This window comes from Crinia signifera, chromosome 2, assembly GCF_055691185.1.
Source record: "Crinia signifera chromosome 2, ASM5569118v1, whole genome shotgun sequence".
Classification (NCBI taxonomy): Eukaryota; Metazoa; Chordata; class Amphibia; order Anura; family Myobatrachidae; genus Crinia; species Crinia signifera.
The window spans coordinates 372303754-372322907 of NC_139218.1; the positions used below are offsets into that span (position 1 = coordinate 372303754).

The 19154-nt window shown below is 47.8% G+C and overlaps 1 protein-coding gene across 1 annotated transcript; it reads right to left on the reverse strand.

Moving 5' to 3' along the window:
* Window positions 1-1395: 1395 nt before the first annotated feature.
* On the reverse strand, window positions 1396-18796 carry LOC146059226 (collagenase 3-like). The gene is made up of 10 exons (XM_083171337.1): window positions 18753-18796; window positions 15843-16066; window positions 13056-13204; window positions 12845-12970; window positions 11100-11261; window positions 9893-9995; window positions 7873-8006; window positions 4998-5157; window positions 3267-3373; window positions 1396-1889 (listed from the first exon to the last, which is right to left on the reverse strand). The coding sequence occupies exons 2-10, from the start codon at window positions 15950-15952 to the stop codon at window positions 1792-1794; spliced, it is 1149 nt and encodes a 382-aa protein (XP_083027463.1). The 5' UTR covers window positions 15953-16066; window positions 18753-18796; the 3' UTR covers window positions 1396-1791.
* Window positions 18797-19154: the final 358 nt, after the last annotated feature.

A 19154-nucleotide genomic window follows, 5' to 3' on the forward strand; every position in this document is an offset into this window, starting at 1 on the left:
AGAACGGAGCCGCCGGGACCAGCGAGATAGGTAAGTCTGCGGGGGATTGGGGGGGGGGGGGGGTGTAACTATAGCACCGCAGCCCCCGGCGCCCCCACATGCACAGCGCCCCCCCCCCACCCGCGGTGGCGGGAGCTGCGGTGCTATAGTTACGCCACTGGGGCCACATCAGCTCTGCACAGGCGGCCGCTTTATGGTAACTGGATTAAGGATTTCAGTAAATGTTCATTGAATCATTTCTTGTTCCTATGGAATGTGTGTTATCCCGTTAGCGTGACATTGCTCATAACATTAAAGTGTCTTAGAATATTGTAGCTAGCAAGCCTTAACATGTAGAGGGGTAAAGGTCACATGCACACACATACACACTGGCGCCCATGGAAGAACAGGTGCTCCCTATGTATCCCCAAATAATCATATTTGCCTACAAATCAGAGGCGCATCATATGATGCCTTAAAGCCCATACTCACTTGCAGGGCTGCCGACAGGGCGGTGCCAGGGGTACAGCTGTCCTGGGCCCCGGCCTCTGCAGGAGCCCGGGCAGCTGCCCACAGTAGCATGGCACCACCCGCACCCAGCGCCGGCGGGCAGGCGCGCACAATACACAGTGCAGCCTGCAGAGCGCCGAGCCTAGGATACAGAGGGGCTCGGCGCTTTGCAGGCTGCACTGTGCAGTGAGTGCTCCGAGCCCCGGAGGGAGAAGATGCTGCGCCACCGCTACCGCTGGCAAGTAATAGTAATGGGGGGCGGGGTGCCGGCACGTGAGTGCTGCTGAGGGCCCGGGTTGAAGGTCGCCTAGTGTGTATCGCCTTGTGTGTATGGGAAGGCAATAACTAAGCCATCGCCCTCTATAACAGGGTGTGTGAACCGCTTTCCATAGTCTCCTACATTGGAAAGTGGTTCACCCCCCATGAAAATCGCTGGGCGAAAATTGCTCAGTGTGTATGCACTGAGCAATTTATCGGCCAGCTCATGGGCAAACACACCTTAACATCGGCTCCTGGATTTAGCTCTCTTTAATTCTCGCTGGATTTAGGACTATCAGCATTGTCTCTTATCTTTAGGTCTGTCCTCTTCTAAATAAAGGTCTCTGGGGGTTATTCAGACCTGATCACTGTTGTGGAAATTTGCATTCCGTACAGTAATCCAATAGGTGCACATATGTATGGATTTGCAGTGAATATCGATATTTTCGCAGACTTGCACGGGGCAGTTGTGAATTAGGCCCTCTGTTCTGTCACTGACCCAGTAAGTATACTAAAGGCAAGGAAGGAGCAGTTGGTAGAATACACAGAGGGGGATATTTTATTATCAAATAAATATAATTGAACATGTTACGTATGAGTCTTGCCTATACATAAGACTGCATTATGCAGGAGACTCCCTGACATAGCAGCAATCTCCCTCTCTCCCTCATTAGTCTAGCAATCTCCCTCATGTCACCTAGACCACATTATATAGCTGTTAAATTTTTGAGAAAAAAGGACAGATATATACATTTACATTACAGTATAGTATCTCTTAGGGGCTCATCTACATTTGTATATAAGTCATTTCAGAAGATTCCTCTCAGATGTAGCAGTACACACCCACGCTTCTAGGTGCCACGTTCACAATCTCTTTTCACAATCTCTCCATATATGGAACTAGAAACGCCCTTTGGGTGGAGCATGACACGCCCCCTCAATGGGGCACTGTGCAAAATTCTACTACCAACTATAATCTCCCTGAATCTAGTTTTCAAAAGTAGGCAAGTATGAATTACATACACGTGAGGAATAGAGAAGTTGTTAACACAAGTGTGAGAATTTCTCTGAGACATCTGAAGTATGATTACTCCTTGGGTCGAATACAATCTGTGTTCTGCCACGGTAAAAGTAGATGTTCCCTGTATGAGAGAAGATCAGTAACAAACTTAACAAGAATGGAAATATATCAGGTAAAGCAGGGATACTGTACATCATATCATACATACAATGTCACTATAGCTTCCTATCCAATCCTGCTACCAATGTACTGTATAGTAAATAAGGCTGTAGGCCTGGGAACCTAGAGAACGGCTGTTATCTGCAGCCCTTTTTTTAAATGCTAGAAATCTTAAGGTGCCCACAGATGCATCGATCCCGGCGTGCGTTCTGTGCTTAACTAGCACACATAGCATCGCATCATATGCCTTGTGCATGCGATGTGCATGCGATGCGATGCGATAAAAAGCTAGTACAAAAAGTATGTGCAGCACATACTTTTTGTACTATGCGATGAGGTGCCGCGGGAGCGCGCACCCCATCGCATAGCATCGCACCGCCGGGATCGGTGCGTGTGTGGGCACCTTTATACTGTATATGCTCAGCTGCAGCCTGTATCTACAGGAAACCTCTTCACATAAGTGCTGCCTGCTGTGGGTGCTGAGATGTGATCTACCTCACATAGCAGTGGCCACTAGAGATGGGTCGTTCAAAAACGAAGCGGATCTTTTGGGCTGATCCCATAAAAGAGTGGGTGAGCCGCCGATCCCAAAAAGGTGAACCGTCATTCTTTTACTTTCAGTTTCGTTTTTCATTACAATGCATTTGTCTGAGCTCAGCACTGCCACCTGTGGCAGCTGAGATGTACTAACTCTGGAGACTGAGTTCAGTGCTGCGACTGCAAGTAAAAGAAAGAATAACAAGGCTGCTGCTGCTGCTAGAGATGGCCATCGGTGCAGACGCCATCGATGGTTGCCATCGATGGCGATTCTGCACCAAGCCATCGATCGGTGTTTTACTCGGTCATGTATGTTCTTATTTGTTCAGATCACTGTTTAAAAAAAAAAAAGTTTAAAAAAATGGCAATAAATGATTGTAAAACAAATTATGATTAGTTATTACCCCTTTTTTCCAAAGTGAGCCGAGGACCCGTCTAAAAGATCCGGATCTTTTCGCGGATTGGTCACTTGATCTCAGCTCTTCTTACTGGCCCGTTTTGCCCATTTCTAGTGCCCACCGCAGGGCTCACATCTGCCCCCCCCTCTTTATCCTATACGTGCAGCCTGCAGCATACCCTCTCCACCACTGTACGGGGCGCACCGGCGGTCGCACAAGGGAACAATGTCCCTCTTAGCTGCTAATCTGGACCCCTCCAACAAGCCCAGGTAACCAGCACCTGTCTCCCCTCCCTCTTTGCACCAGTGAAACAACTCGTAGACTCTACATATATAAGTGATGCCCCTGGGCAGATTGCTATGACAGGTAAAGCTTTCTTGGCTGTAAATGTAAATCTAACTTACCGTTGTCATGTACATAGGCGGCATCTACCTTATCCCCAACGCCGGGGAACTGTGACTCCAGAGCCAGAGGGAATCCACTCTCCATCACGTGTTGTCTTTCATCGTAGCTAAGTAAAACACAGTAGTGACGAAAGCCTGTTAGCCAGTGGCTATTGTAAGACGTGGCCCTGCCCAGAGTTGTGGCCCCCGTCCCCATCTTGTCTCCCACGCAAACATCTTTGCCAGGTCATCAAAGGTGAACGCCCATCTGTATACATTGTGATGTCTGGTAAAGGGACAAGAGTAGGTGCTCTCGGGGTGTAACAATTACTGGCGTGTTTCTGGGTTCCACTGATGAAGGGGTGGGTATATATATATATATATATATATGTGTGTGTGTTATATTCGAAGGATTGTGGTTTGTCCTAGCCACCTAAAGGTCTGGGGGCTGCTAAACTGCCAAGCATACTGAAACCAACAGCTTCCACACAGGTGCAAGTGATGCATTCCTTCCACCTATCCTTTTGTTGATTCCGCTGCTCACGTGAGGCCACTTCTAGAAATTTTGCCAGTGCCACTCTTAGGGGTAAATATTAGCTTGGAGTAGTTGTATCTATCCCCATAAAGACCGTTATGTGCAAGGTGATAATGCTCCAGCCAATCAGCTACAATATGCAAATTGACAGTTAAGAGCTGATTGGCTGGAGCATTATCACCTTGCACATAACATTCTTTATGGCGATAGATACCCCAGAGTTCCAAATCTGCCCTGTATATTAAAATGGAAGAAGTTTGGTGACTATCCTGTACTAGTTGCACCAAAATGTGTATTGATTGGTTGTGGTATAGCGGGTTGATGGGGTTTAGGTCAACCATGTTATGGTTGACCACCCTTAGCCGACCCGGCTGAGTTAGACACATAAAGATCATCGGCGGCCACTATTTATTTATTATTTATTATTACCAGTTACTTATATAGCACATACATATTCTGTAGCGCTGTACAGAGAATATTTGAACATTCACATCAGTCCTGCCCCAGTGGAGCTTACAATCTATATTCCCTACCACATATACATGCACACAGACATTCTAGGATTACTTTTTGTTGGGAGACAATTAGCCTACCAGTATATCGTGGATTGCGGGAGGAAACTGGAGTACCCCGAGTAAACCCACGCAGGCACGGAGAGAATATATAAACTCCACACCGTTAGGGCCATGGTGGGAACTGAACCCATGACCTCAGCGCTGTGAGGCAGTAATGCTAGTTAGACACTGGCGGGTGATCGGTAAGACAATAGTCGACAGTCAAAAGGTCGACAGGACTATTTCTGGATTTTTTTTGTTCCCAAATGTCATAGGGGTCCCCAGGGACACTATATATGTGCACAGTGTCCCCTCGCTCGGCTACCTATGCTCGGCACACTATTCTATTCTAACTCTATGTCCACTTGGATCGTAAAATATGATCCAAGTAGACCAGCTCGAAAAAATCCTGAAAAAGTCCTGTCAACCATGTGCCCATCGACCATGGTTCAGCCAATCACCTGCCACTGTCTAACTGCCACTCTAGCATCCACCGCCGGTCTTTATGCGTCTAACTCAGCTGGTTGGACTAAAGGTGGTCGAGCATAACATAACCTCATCGATCCGAGGTCCGGCTACCGTTTTGATTACCTTTAGCACACTCATGCCACCACTGACTTATGAACCCAATACAGGCAGTCTGGACAGCGATATCTATCGTACCTCCAGCACAGGTCTCCGGTAATGAAAAAGGTTTTCTCTTTCCTTGCGTCATGAAACGCTGCATCTATTTTGCCCACGTTCTCCGGGAAGCCAAACTTAGCTATATCTTCTGGTTCTCCACCTATCAGCGAGGTTCCATTGGCCGTCCAGAACTTCCTCCCTGAATTGTTGACAAATGAATTTGACACAACATGATGGGATGGGATACGATGCAGTCACTATGTCAGCAGTTAACATGTCAACATTCACAATGCCAGCAGCAAAAGGTTGACATTGATGTTTAAAATGTCAACATCATTAATGTTGACACCTGAAAAATTGGTTTACGATTGCTGCTAGGGATAGCGATAGGTTTAGGATCATCAATTGGTTTAGGGTTGCCATGACAGGGCGATGACGGCGCTGTTTCCCTCAGCGCCCTATGCTGTTGGAAGCGGTACATCTGTCAGAATGAACTTAGGTCTACAGTCATTAGGTCGACCCCACTAGGTCGACTGGCAGGAAGGTCGACCTGATTTAAGGTCGACATGGGCCAAGGTCGACATGACTTAAGGTCGAATTTGCATAAAGGTCGACATGAGGAAGGTCGACTGGTCATAAGGTCGACATGGGTTTTTCACTGTTTTTTTATCCGAATGTCGACACAGTCGACATGGACACAGTTGGCAATGAGAATCGGACCCTCGCTGCGCTCGCTTCGCTCGCAATGCTTCGGGCGCGGTGCCTCGCTGCGCTCGGCACACTATTTTATTCTCCCACCACGCCCTAGTGGATGGTAGGGCATGAAATTCCGCCTGTCGGCTCAAAAACAGTGAAAAACCCATGTCGACCTTATGACCAGCTGACCTTCCTCATGTCGACCTTTAGGCAAATTCGACCTTAAGTCATGTCGACCTTGGCCCATGTCGACCTTAAGTCAGGTCGACCTTCCTGCCAGTCGACCTAGTGGGGTCGACCTAATGACTGTAGACCTAAGTTCATTCTAATAGATGACCGCTTCCCATGCTGTTAAGGGGAAATACACCCACCCTGTAGTAGGGCTCAGGAGGACTCAGGAGACTTCTGGTCTTCTGAAGTCTGTGCACTTTACAAATTTTTTCCCGCTCTACATGTTAAAATGTATGCAGCGCATACATCGCCTATGAAAGGGCGATGACGGCGCTGTTCCCCTCTGCGCCCCAGGCTGTTAAGGGATAACATATCTACCCCGCAGCAGGGCACAGGAGGAGATAAAATTGAAGGAGGCGGAAGTGACATGCGTTCCAAAGGCATGGAACGCATGACGACTTCCGGTTTTCGGAAGCTTTATTAATTTACAAGTGTCTGTTTATTTTATATGTGAAAATTTCAATAGATTTAAATCATTTAATTTATTTGTACTCTGGGAAACGTTAGGATACAAACTGGAAATTAAGGAATAGAACTGTCCTAACAGCACATTCAGGTCACGCCCACACAGGAAGTGAAGGGGCTGACCTAAGGACAATATAAATATGGATACTAGCAGGTTACCTCCATACACTCTGAGGAAGCCTAGGAAAGTCGAAACGCGTTGGTGGATTGGAGGTACCTGGGATCCTTATCTGGACCTGATATTGGGACTACTTTGTGGAGACGACGTGAGGATTTCTACCTGGGTCTCAACATCTGACCCCACACTAAGCTCCAAACTTAGCCTTTTTATAAGGCCAAATGCGGTACCAGGCTTTTTATTAAGAGTGACATTTTGTTTATGTATGTGTATTGATTAAAATTTACTTTTTACGCTATGAGCTTTCCCCTCTATATTTTTATCTCTGAGGGAAGTGGAAGGAACTGACAAGTTGGTCTATTAAGTGTGTGACCCCCTGATCTACGTGTGATTTCTGGCCTAGAAGAGGCCCCTATACGGTACGGGCATCTTACCATCATAAACATATAAATATAACTATATCACTTATACCCCTTTCACATCGCACTTTTAAAATGGTATATTGCCGTTTTTTTCCCATTTTAAAACGTTTAAGGCTGCAATGTGAAAGTGCCAGAGTTGATTTACCGGGTTAAAGTTAACCGGTATTTAAAAAGTTAAAAAGCAGAGTCCTACACGTTTTAAAGCCGTTTTGGCAGTTTGAACAGCTCTATTTCAATGGCTTGAAAGTGTCCCTTGGGGGTTAAACGGGTTGAATGTTTGAATGGTATTAAATGATTTTTAAAACGGTTTTCACCTGCAATGTGAAAGGTCTCAAGGCTCAGACCCGTTTTAAAGTCCCATTTAAGAATACCGTGTCATTACCCGTTTCTGCAATGTGAAAGCAGTATAAGTCTGCACCATGAGATCTCTTTCTGTTTTTTCCTGAGGTCAAAAACACCCAATTGAACAAAGAAGGAAATCCTACAAAAAGTATTATTAAAGGATAAAAACATTTGCTCCAATAGGAAGCGCGGGCCCCTACTACTGTTTTTTACTGTGTTCTTTGTAGAAGGTAATACCACCAGGGACCCTGTCGCATCCAAGTGGACGCGCAGAATCTCACTTTTCTTGTACTTTTGCCATTAGGGTTATCGTTAGGGTTAGGGACAGAAGTACAGTATAGGAAAACCTACAATGTTGACATAACCTCTATGTCAACATTATCAATGTGGACATTGTGACTGTCTAACTCAGGGCTGGGCAATTGCGGCCCTCCAGATGTTGATGAACTATACATCCCAGGATGCTTTGCATAAGTTTTGCTATGTGGCCATGCTGAAACTGATGCAAGGCATGCTGGGATGTGTAGTTCATCAACATCTGTAGGGCCGCAATTGCCCAGCCCTGGTCTAACTAATATACCAAACCCGTCAACAGTGTTTAATGCATTTGCATATCGCTGTATTGTGAATCATTACTTACCTTGGAATAAATAAATAATGTCCTCTGCTGGGTGGTTATATGCCGCATCTATGGCACTGGGAAAGTCTGCCCACAGTGAGCTGGTTAAGAATGCTTTAGATTCAGGCAGGTTGGGATGGTGATACCATACATGTCTATCATCAATCAGAAAAAATAAGGCAGAATTCAATCATTTATATGACACTATGAAGGGTACATACAATCATCAGCCACTAAATGTGCTTTTTATTATGTCTAAACATTTCTAAGTATCAGCTTCATATCTCTTTGCAGCAACTGTTATGTTGTCCTGTCATTTTGACGGGTTGGTAACTAGTGTGTTATAAAGGGTAGGATAAATTATTCTGGGGTGCGATTCAGCTGCGGTTGGAGTTGCTTCACGCGCAGTGCTGCCAAGAGGGGGAGCGGGTACTAATTACCCAGGCCCGGGCTTGCCCTGGTCCAACCCCCTACCGCCTTCCCCCTCCATCCCTCCTGGAAAGCAGCAGCACACACCTCTACACTATGGGGGTTATTTTGGTTCACTCTTTCTGACAAATTCCTTCTTAGATGGAGAAAACCATGTGCACTGCAGGTGGGGTAGATGTTACTTGTGCAGAAAGAGTTAGATTTGGGTGGGGTTTTACTTCAAAGTGAGATCTATATTGCAGTTTAAAAATAAAACAGCCAGTATTTTCCCTGCACAGAAACAAAATAACTCACCCAAATCTAATTCTCTCTGCACATGTTGCATCTGCCCCCCTGCAGTGCATATGGTTGTGTCCATCTAAGAAGGAATTAGTCAGAAAGAGTGAACCAAAATAACCCCCTATGTGCTGTGCTGACAGCAGGATCAGCATGAGCGTCCCACTCTTGCTGAGCCTGCTGTCAGCACAGCAAATGCTGTATGTGTGTGCTACTGCTGCTGAGGGGACAATAGAGTGTTTTTTCACCCCCCTCTAAACATTTTGGGGGCATGGCCTAATCGCAGGAGGTGGCCAAATCTCCCGTGATTAGACCACACCCCCAAAATTTTACCAGGGCCTGGCATACCTCTCGGCTGCCCTGTTCATGCACAGTAAAATACAGATTATTGGCACTTTGTGCATGCACAAACGGTGCTGATCGGAATTTGGACCTTATTCTGGTGCAAATGCAACGCTGCCAAGTTCGCAGCATTGCGTGTGGATTAAACGCCACTGTCCATGCACAGAAGGAAAACATCGCTCCCCATATGTACCAGAATAACCTCCTTAGACTGTGAGTCACTGACAGTCTGATGCTGGTTGGGGACAAGAAGGGGCAGCATCCGTCTGGAGTGTGACTATTGAGCACAGATAAGCCCTGTGATATTGGTGTGCGGTGCTCATACAGCATACTTATACCCGTGTAACGGGAACTCATACTGTATGCTTACACTGTGTGGGAATACTATATACAGTATGACACACAACAACACTAACCTTCCATGAGTCACCGGCTATAGCAACGGCTACAGAAATATCTCTTGCCATGGGGGATTCCACAAATCCACAGAGGAATCGGGGAAATTCAACATTTAAAAAAATACTGACTTGCAATTTTTGGAGTCTGGGAATCAGGGACTTCCAATATGCTGGATTTCCCCGAATCCCTGATGCCTGCGGCAGCAGATTCCGTATATGGTGCAATGCGTCACAGATGTATGATCCCCAAAACAACTTTATGTCAGGGTAAATACTGTAATATTTGTGTGATTTGTAAGCTCACAACAGATGTACAACACCAAATTCCTCCCCCTTCCACGATGTTTGGGGTTTCCTGCTGAATGCCTTCCCCCTTTTCCCCGCTGAATCCCCTCACTGGTATGCGAGGGGGGGATGTGTACTCGAATACTCCCCCTTGCATGCAGCCAAAGGGGAGAGAAAACATGTAATGGTCGCTGAGCCGTTCGCTCAAGAAGGGGCGTTTGCTCCATAGGGGGTGGACCTCCAGCCGTTGTTGAACCATACCTCCCAACTGTCCCGACTCCCAGTTACAGCTAATACATATAGCATTATACTTGTCTTTAAAGATCAGTGTGCTGTTCCGCCAATATGCTATGGCATCCATTGGAAGTTCTTGGCTACAGATGGTGGGAAGGATGACACTGGCGGGTCTGGAACCTGAGACACAGCAATAATAATATAATGTTATACAGTATATACACTAGTGTAAGAAGAGTGATACGCCCTCATGCGTGGCTCGTGGCCTAATGGGGATTCACATGGGGCGATTTCAGCCCATTTTACTGATTTAGCATTCTGACTTAATTTAACTAGAAAATGACCCTACATCGCTCCGTGTGTGGGGGCCATAGCGATAGCATGTAGTATTTCTGTAACTCTAGCTACACAAATACTATGTGCCCATTTGTCACCCTGTAACATCCATTTGGTGGGCATAAAAATGGCCACGATACATCTCACTCAGACATACCAGTCTTGGAGCAGGACGATCTTGCACCCTGCATTGCCCTGCCCACAAATGCAAGACATCACGCCAACGGGGCAGGGTTGCTGGCACTAACCGAAACATCCTTAGCATTGGTCTGCCGGGATACATACGGATGACCGGCGGTCAGAATACCAAAGCTGGTAGCCCAACGGAGGGAATTCCAACAGGGTCAGGTAAGTATAGTTACTCTCCACCTGCCACCCTAATGCTCCCTTCTGGCAGCCTGACTCTAATATACCCCCCCTACCTCCGCACGCATTCTGACCCTAACCCTCCCTCTAGTGGCTAAACCTAACCCCCCGCCCCGCATCCTAACCCTAGCCCCCTTACAAGTGCCTAAGCCTAACCACCTTCCTGCAGCCTAACCCTAACATTCCCCTCCCATCCCCGGTCTAAGACGCTCTGCATTCTTACCAATTAGGATGCCAGCTGATGGTATTCCAGCGTCGGCATCCTGACCCGTTCAACGTAACAGCTCCGGTCTTCTGAAGGTAGTCAGGATGCCGGCGTCGGTATACTGAATGCCGGCATTATAACCTTCGGGATTCTGACTATATCCATTGCTGTCTTTCCAGTTACCCTTCAACTCAAACTGAGACAAAGAAGAGACTGAGCTTCCAGTTCTCCCTCAATAAAGCAGAAGATGGTCCTCCAGGATGATAAATACCATCGCATCACCCACACCATCATTAAAATGTCCCCAAGCTATAGTGAAACAAGTTTGGGAAAGGTGAAATGTTAATATGTTAACTTGGAGAACAAGTAATCTTTACCATAGAGCTTCTGTATTCCCAGTACGTCATCTGCCGGGAGGGTGAAGGCTTCAGAACTGAAGAACGTGTAGAAGGGATACATAAGAGCGTGAGGGTTATTGGAGTGGTCAAGTCCCAGGGAGTGGCCAAACTCATGTACAGCCACGGGAAACAAGCCATAGCCTGTGAGGAAGAGGAATGCGTTATATACAGACAGTACAAGGCCTCACTTTGGCCCTTATTCTGATCGGTGCGGCCCGATCAGAATATGCGGCCGCAACCGTGCAGGCAAATCCCCGCCTTCCATACGGATCGCCACCTGCCGTCCGTACGCGGATATGTGGCGATCCGCATGAAAGTGGACGGGGATACGCCTCCTCCGTCTTGGGAGCAGCCCCTGCATTCGATGGTCGCCGAACATCGAATGCAGGGCCGCACGCTCCACCAGGTCCCGCAACACAAGACCACACGGACACTTGTCCGTGTGAAATCATGTATGGGGGCGGGCAGCTGACATCCGGCGATGTCAGATGCCCGCCCCGTACCCACGCGTCACGGCCTCATTACCATGCATACGCCCCGCGTTTGCATGGGAACGCCCATGAAACGCGGGGCGTATGCATAGGGTAATGAGGCTAAGTAGCCCCTCACGCCCCTCTACGCCCCCTGTGCGGCGTATAAAGAATCCGTGCGGCGAAATCGCCTGCACATGCGCAGAGTGACCTCTGCACATGCGCAGACGATCAACATCGGCGGTCCGTCCGCATGCGGAAATTTCCGCACCGATCAGAATAAGGGCCTTTGTCTTATACCACATTAAAGTCTTCCGAGGTGTGGAACCAGACGTACAGATACCATAGCCTGGGAGAGTTTTGGGCCTGAATCCCAGACCTCGACTTGTGAAGAGCACTCCAAAAAGCTTGGAAGTAGGCTTAAGATATGGGGAGAGCTTCATATGCCCAAAATGATACGTAGCAGCTGACTGGCTCACTTCTCGGAATGGGATCATTGGGTAGACAGCAACTAGGTCTACAAGCATTCGGTCGACATGCAGGAAGGTCGACATGCAGGAAGGCTGACATGACTGAAGATTGACATGTGTTAGGTCGACAGGGTCATTAGGTCGACATGGGGAAGGTCGGCATGGGGTTTTTCACTTTTTTTTACACAGTCGACATGGACACCAAAACGTAGAACCGCGTCTGTTCACCATGCTTCGGGCACGGTGCCTCGCTACGCTCGACACACTATTTTATTCTCCCACCACGCCCTAATGGATGGTAGGGCATGAAATACCGCCTGTTGGCACATGTCGGCTCAATTTTTTTTTTAAACCCCATGTTGACCTTTTGACTGTCGACCTTCCCCATGTCGACCTAATAATCCTGTTGACCTAACCCATGTTAACCTTCAATCATGTTGACCTTCATGCATGTCGGCCAAGTGGTGTCAACCTAATGCTTGTAGACTAGCGACCGTATCCCCACTTCTCCACCCTCTTTATTGGGGTAAACTTACCTATATGGGAGGTCTATTGAAGATAGGATGTTGCCCATAGCAACCAAATAGATTCTATCTATTATCTTCTAGAAGGTGCTAAATAAATAAGAATTAAAGTCTAAATTGGTTGCTAGGGGCAACATCCCATCTTCGATAGAAATCCCATCTTGTTAGATTTACCCCACTGCTTCATACATCTATCCCATAATATGTTCGATCATTTGTATTGCACAGGTTCTTGTATAGACACACTTGCCAGCTGTTACCTCCTGAATCTACAGTCCATGTTTCGTCATCGTCAAAATGGATATCTCCACCCACGTGGTTGCCAGGAGGAAAGGCGTGAGCTAACACCCCTGACGGTCCGTCGAAAGGGAACCAATCTCCATGTTCTAGAGGAGAAAAGCTGTGGTCTTCAGTAATTGGTTGATAAGTGTGCATCCTCCATACAGAACCTTAATAACAAAGCCAGGTTACCTCTCACTCCAAAGGATATCATTAGATCCGCTGTCCCACTGTGAAGCTGTACGAACTGCAGCGGAGTCACCACACTCCACACCCTCAAGGCTTCACGTACCACCCAATCCACTTCAGTGGGTCGCAAGTCTGGAGTGTAATCTACAATCCTGCACAATAAACAGACCAGACTATTGGGGAGAAGTTATCACTGAGGTGCATATTTGATAATTATCGGGTTTCAGGGAATTATTAGATTAGTTATTGTAGATCTAGTGAATGTATCCCAGTTCCAGATCCGATAATTATAATTAAAATTTCTTATGGTCACTATTCAAGGCAATAAGAAATTACTATTGTTCACATTTATTTATTTGTTACCAATTATTTATATAGCGCACACATATTCCACTGCGCTGCACAGAGGTTATATGAACAGTCACATCCATCCCTGCTCCAGTGGAGTTTACCATCTATGGTACTTGTGAGTTATCCGGGCTGCCGATTTTTTCATCGCGCCCGAAATCGTGGGCATCGCGTCGGTCGTGGCCGTTATAACGAGCCGCGACGCGATGCCCGCGATTTCCCATAGACAGTAATGTTAAAAGAAACGATGGACACGATTTCCGACCCGATTTCCCATAGACAGTAATGTTAAAAGACGCGATGGACCCGATTTCCCATAGACAGCAATGTTAAAATAAAATGACAATGTGAAATTGGCCAATATGGGCATTTCACATTGGATATGTTTTAAAAAAAAATGTTTCATGGCCCCCCACCACCGTTAACGCCACCCCGCTATTGACGCCAACCCGAAGCGTGGCGAGCGCAGCGAGCCCGCGATGGGCGGCGGTACGCGTCCTCCGACCTTTTCATACCCCTACTATCCACTAGGGCGTGGAGTGAGAATAGAATAGTGTGGCGAGCGCAGCGAGCCACCAAGCCCGAAGCGTGGCGAGCGCAGCGAGCCCCGCGAGGGGACGCGGACACCTGTGAAGCCCGCAAGGGCACGCGGATACCTGTGAAGGTATCCGCGTCCCCTCGCGGGGCTCGCTGCGCTCGCCACGCTTCGGGCTCGGTGGCTCGCTGCGCTCGCCACACTATTCTATTCTCACTCCACGCCCTAGTGGATAGTAGGGGTATGAAAAGGTCGGAGGACGCGTACCACCGCCCCTCGCGGGCTCGCTGCGCTCGCCACACTTCGGGTTGGCGTCAATAGCGGGGTGACGTTAACGGTGGTGGGGGGCCATGAAACATTTTTTTAAAAAACATATCCAATGTGAAATGGCCATATTGGCCAATTTCACATTGTCATTTTATTTTAACATTGCTGTCTATGGGAAATCGGGTCCATCGCGTCTTTTAACATTACTGTCTATGGGAAATCGCGGGCATCGCGTCGCGGCCCCTTATAACGGCCACGACCGACGCGATGCCCCCGATTTGGGCTAAATCGCGGGCATCGCGTCGGTCGGGTGTCCTTAATTTAACTAAACTTAAGGACAAAATCGGCAGCCCGGATAACTCACAAGTACCCAATCTATATTCCTTACCATATGTATAAGCACACACATTCTAGGGTTCATTTTTGTTGGGAGTCAATTAACTTAGCAGCTTATATTTGGATTGTGGGAGGAAATCCAGGTAAGTACGGGGAGAATATACAAACTCTGCACAGTTAGAGACATGGTGGGAATCGCACCCAGGACCTCAGTGCTACAAGGCAATAATGCTAACCATTACACTGTCATGCAGATACAGGGGGTGAAATGTAATAGGATGAGAGATACAGAAATTGAGAGATTTGGTAAGAAACAGCAGCGGTTTTTACCTATGGGCTGCAGGACTACAGGCCCCCCACCCAGGTAAAATCCATCACTGTAGTGAAGCCAGATGCAGTCTGTGAGATGGCTCTGGCTTCACTGTGACAGGCAGTGACTTCCTATTGGAAGTCTGACCTGCCAGTCACCAAGGCAGTCCCATTGGGAGGTGTTCCCTCCCTCCAGGATGCCTTGCTGTGGGCTGCTGGACAAAAATGGCAAATGCGCAGTACCTATATTTGTACTGCGCATGCGCTGGTCCCGGTGCCTGTAACTTATATTGTACAGGCGCCAGGACCAAGATTCCTTCTATGGGCTGTTGCCGAAGAAGCCCATAGAAGCTGGGCGCATGCGCAGTACATATGTTTGGGACAAGAGGAAAGTGGCATCGGTGGCGGTGACAGGGGGAGGGGGTGCCTGCGGCCAGAGGCAGCCCCCCTCCCCAAAAGAGGTAGGAGCCGCCACTGGTAAGAAATCTACAGGTTTTTTTAAAGCGGCAATCATTTACACTTAAAAAAAATGGTTTTGCAGTGTAAATGATTGCCGCTTTAAAACAACTGGAGATTTCTTACCACATCTCTCACTTTCTGAATCTCTCATCCTATTACATTTCACCCCGAGTCCCCGAAAAGAGTGTGTAGAAAGTGAAATGATCACAAACGCTGTCACTTCATCCCTTCTTTGAGGTTCTGCTCCTGATCACACATTAAAATCTACCCCATCTGCTGCGCAACATTGTTTTGCTAAAAGGCTAAAATAGCTTTTTTACATCTTTTTAATTTGTAGCATTTTTAGTTTTACTTGCCCCTAACCATTAGTAGGACAAATGCATTAGGTCGACATGGGCAATAGGTTGACACACCGTTGACATGAGTTTCTCCTTTTTTGAAAGAGCTGCTCTTTGCGAAAGGCTGATTATTATCTCTGAATATAAGACTTGACTATATACTGTCCACAAGTATCTCACAGAAATACATTTCCTCACCTGTACGATATGATAGCAGAAGACCATTTTAAGCCCCTTTGCTTGTTTGTATATTCTGCAATATCCGGAACGCCACATTTTGGAAGAGCCTTCATATTACCTTTCCTCATATCCCGTTCCCAGTCCAAGAACAATTTAGTACCAGACTGCGTTGTATGTTGCTGACTGTCAGGGGATTGGAGAAGCCTCCTGGGGGTGACAGCATCCAGTATATTCGCATAACCCTGTAGACAAGAGACAATGGTTATTTTCAGGCCAAATTGACATTTCAAGTAGGGTGGCCAATCCCGGGGTAGGGATCGGCGGGATCCCGGGATTTGGGCCCAAAATGTCCGGGATTGAAGTATCCAATCCCAGGATTTCGGGATTAGACTGTGCATGCGACCCCGACGTGTGGCCTGCGCAGCGTAATTAGGTCATAGGTCAGGCTGCGCAGGCCGCACTGCTGTACAGCTGAAGCGCTGGAAACCTTTTGCTTCCCGCTCCCGGCTCCACTTAAGAAGCTCTGTATATTACATGTACAACTTGTGCAAAATGATATGCAGGCTCAAGAAGGACTCAAGAAGGGCTCCTATAAACTAATAAATACATTGTAGAACACCTCAAATCTACAGAGACACACATATTCGCTAGGTTAAAGTAGCAAATCTATCACATGAAAAGCCCCCCGCGGATGCAGAGGTGTAGCGAGGGCGCTCCCCTGCAATCTCGTCTGCCTAGTGCCTACTCCGCTATCTCCCGGCTTCCTGCTGTGTCCAAGAGATGTGGTGCTATTTGAAAATTAACGTCTCCCACTGGACCACTAGCCAATAGGCGCTTGAGGTCCAGCAGCCTGGTGGCTAGCGCGGTCCAGCGGGAGATGTGAATTTTAAATAGCAGCACAGTGCATGTCTCCTGGGTACAGCGGGGAACCGGAAGCGGGCAGGCCCGGCAACAGGGGGAGGGGGTGCACGGATTGCACACACACCAGAAAAAAGGTCCCCCCACTGGTGGCCATGTGACTGCAAGCACCACTGCTGTGCCGACCGCATACTTCCCCTGACAGCTGGGTGGGGCTCCACACTACTCCCGCCCACTCTCCCTCCCTGTTCCACACTACTCCCTCCCACCCTCCCTCCCTGCTCCACGCTACTACTCCCACCCTCCCTGCTCCACACTACTATTCCACCCTCCTTCCCTGCTCTGCACTATCACTTCCACCCTCCCTGATCCGCACTATTACTCCCACCTTCCCTCCCTGTGAGCAATTTCAGTCCCCCTTGGCAACAAGCAATTTCAGTCCCCCTTGGCATCGAGCATGAAGGGGCACTTATGTGTTAAATCTGTAATGGGCATTACGGTTTGTTAAATAGTATGTGATGGGCATTACGGTGTGTTATATAGTATGCAATGGGCATCATGTGTGGCCTTATGTGTAATTGGCATTTTGGCATGTGGCTTTATGTGTAATTAGTATTACAAAGTTTGCTAAGATGTGCAATGGGCATTACGGTGTGTGGTATAATGTTGGGCCATGCCCACTTTTCACTGCGCAGGAGCCTCACCTACTACAAATTGGGGGGCGCAAAACATGCCCTTGCTCCGGGCGCCGTGGCACCTCGCTACACCACTGCGCGGGTGCTCTTGATACATTAGAGCCCGTGATCACTGCACTGCTTTCTATGGCCAGTAAATACCGCCGCCCAAGATTCGTGCTATTAGGCGCACCGGAGAGGAGGTTTTTATCAACAAAACTTTATTCATACATCAGAGAATGGGATGCCACTGTGGGAGAAAGCAAACAGCGCGGCGATAGAGGTTATTACATCCCACCCATATTCTCTGACAAATGGCCAGAAAGTCACAAATTCTGCTAGGGTATGTCAACTTATGAGCAAAACTGTATATAATTCACTTTATATAACAATCTATGGGGGAGATTCAGCATGAGTCATTCACTGCCAAAAATCGCTATTTGTCCATTTGCGTGAGCCTTGAAAATGCGTTTGCATCTCTAAGGACCAGTTCTGTGCATTTATTGGGCGTTACATTGGCATTATAGGGGCACGGCCCAGACAACGCAGGCGTTTTCGGACAGTTTGCAGGGTGGACTGTGGCGACTGCATGACCTCACATGCAGCTGCTGTGACTCTAAACATGCATAGGAAAGCACTCGCATGTTAGCGGGGGGGGGGGGGTGTTAGTACTTATGCTGGGCTGTGCCCCTCATGCTAGCACTGGGGGTTGTAGTTTTACAATTATTTACAGAACAATCTAAGCTATAGATGTCCGCACTGTTAAGGCCGCCAGCCCCAGCTCATGCGTCCTTGACATATCTGGATTCCAGGTCAGTGCACTGACTGACTGAGTCCCATGATCTGACTGGCGTGGCGGGACTTGGACGACGGAGCAGTGCCTGGTGCTGAGGGGAGCGGCCAAGCTGTGCAGCCGGTGTCTTCTTGTCGTCGTCCCTCAGCTCAAGGGGTTACATTACACAACACATTTAAAATTAATATTTGTCCTCAGGTGGGGGCGTGGCCAAGTTGACACACCCTTCTACGCGTGACCACACCCCCTAAATATGTGGCCACGCCCCCTGTATCGGTTTGCAAAGATAAAATGTTGGAGGGTGTGCATATAGAGTTAGAATAACAATAAAAATCGACTCCCCTTCTCTGTTCCACAATCCTGTTTTCCCCTCAGTAATAAAGATATCATTTGCATCTTTGATTTTCCATCTGTCATTATATCTATATATACAGTATGCTGTGATGGTTCTGGCACAGAATGGAAGGGATGACATAGGGACAGTTGCCTGGCTAATTTAAAGTCACCTCTGTGCTGCAACTTTTCAGGTCGGTCTACCTGTGCACAGTGACACCTCTGTGCATAGTAACCTGCTGGGAGATTAATGCCCACCTCCCTGCTTACCTCCCCATGAACCTGATATTGGAGAAGCCTCCTTCCGAGTCTAAGGTAATGGCTCCCTGAAAGCAGCGGCAGGAGCAGAGACGTTAGTATTCAGTTGTAGTTCCAAGAGCTGCCAATAGGTGGCGATGGTGCAGCACAGAGTGAATGACGTCACTGCATTGTAGCTTCGAGTTACACAGAGAGGCACTCATTCCTTGGCTGGCACAGTGGCGTGTGTCGTTATTCCAGCGGCTTGGGAAGCTCAGGCTGCGGGTTCGAGTCCCACACCCCTGCTAAGCAGCTGCCTTAGATGTTAGCCCAAGTACGAGGATTAGGTAGTTAGTTAGTTTAATAGCAGCTGTGGAGGCAGGGACAGCCTGTTTTTTTTGTTTACTATTTGTAGGGTTCTTCTTATTCTAAATC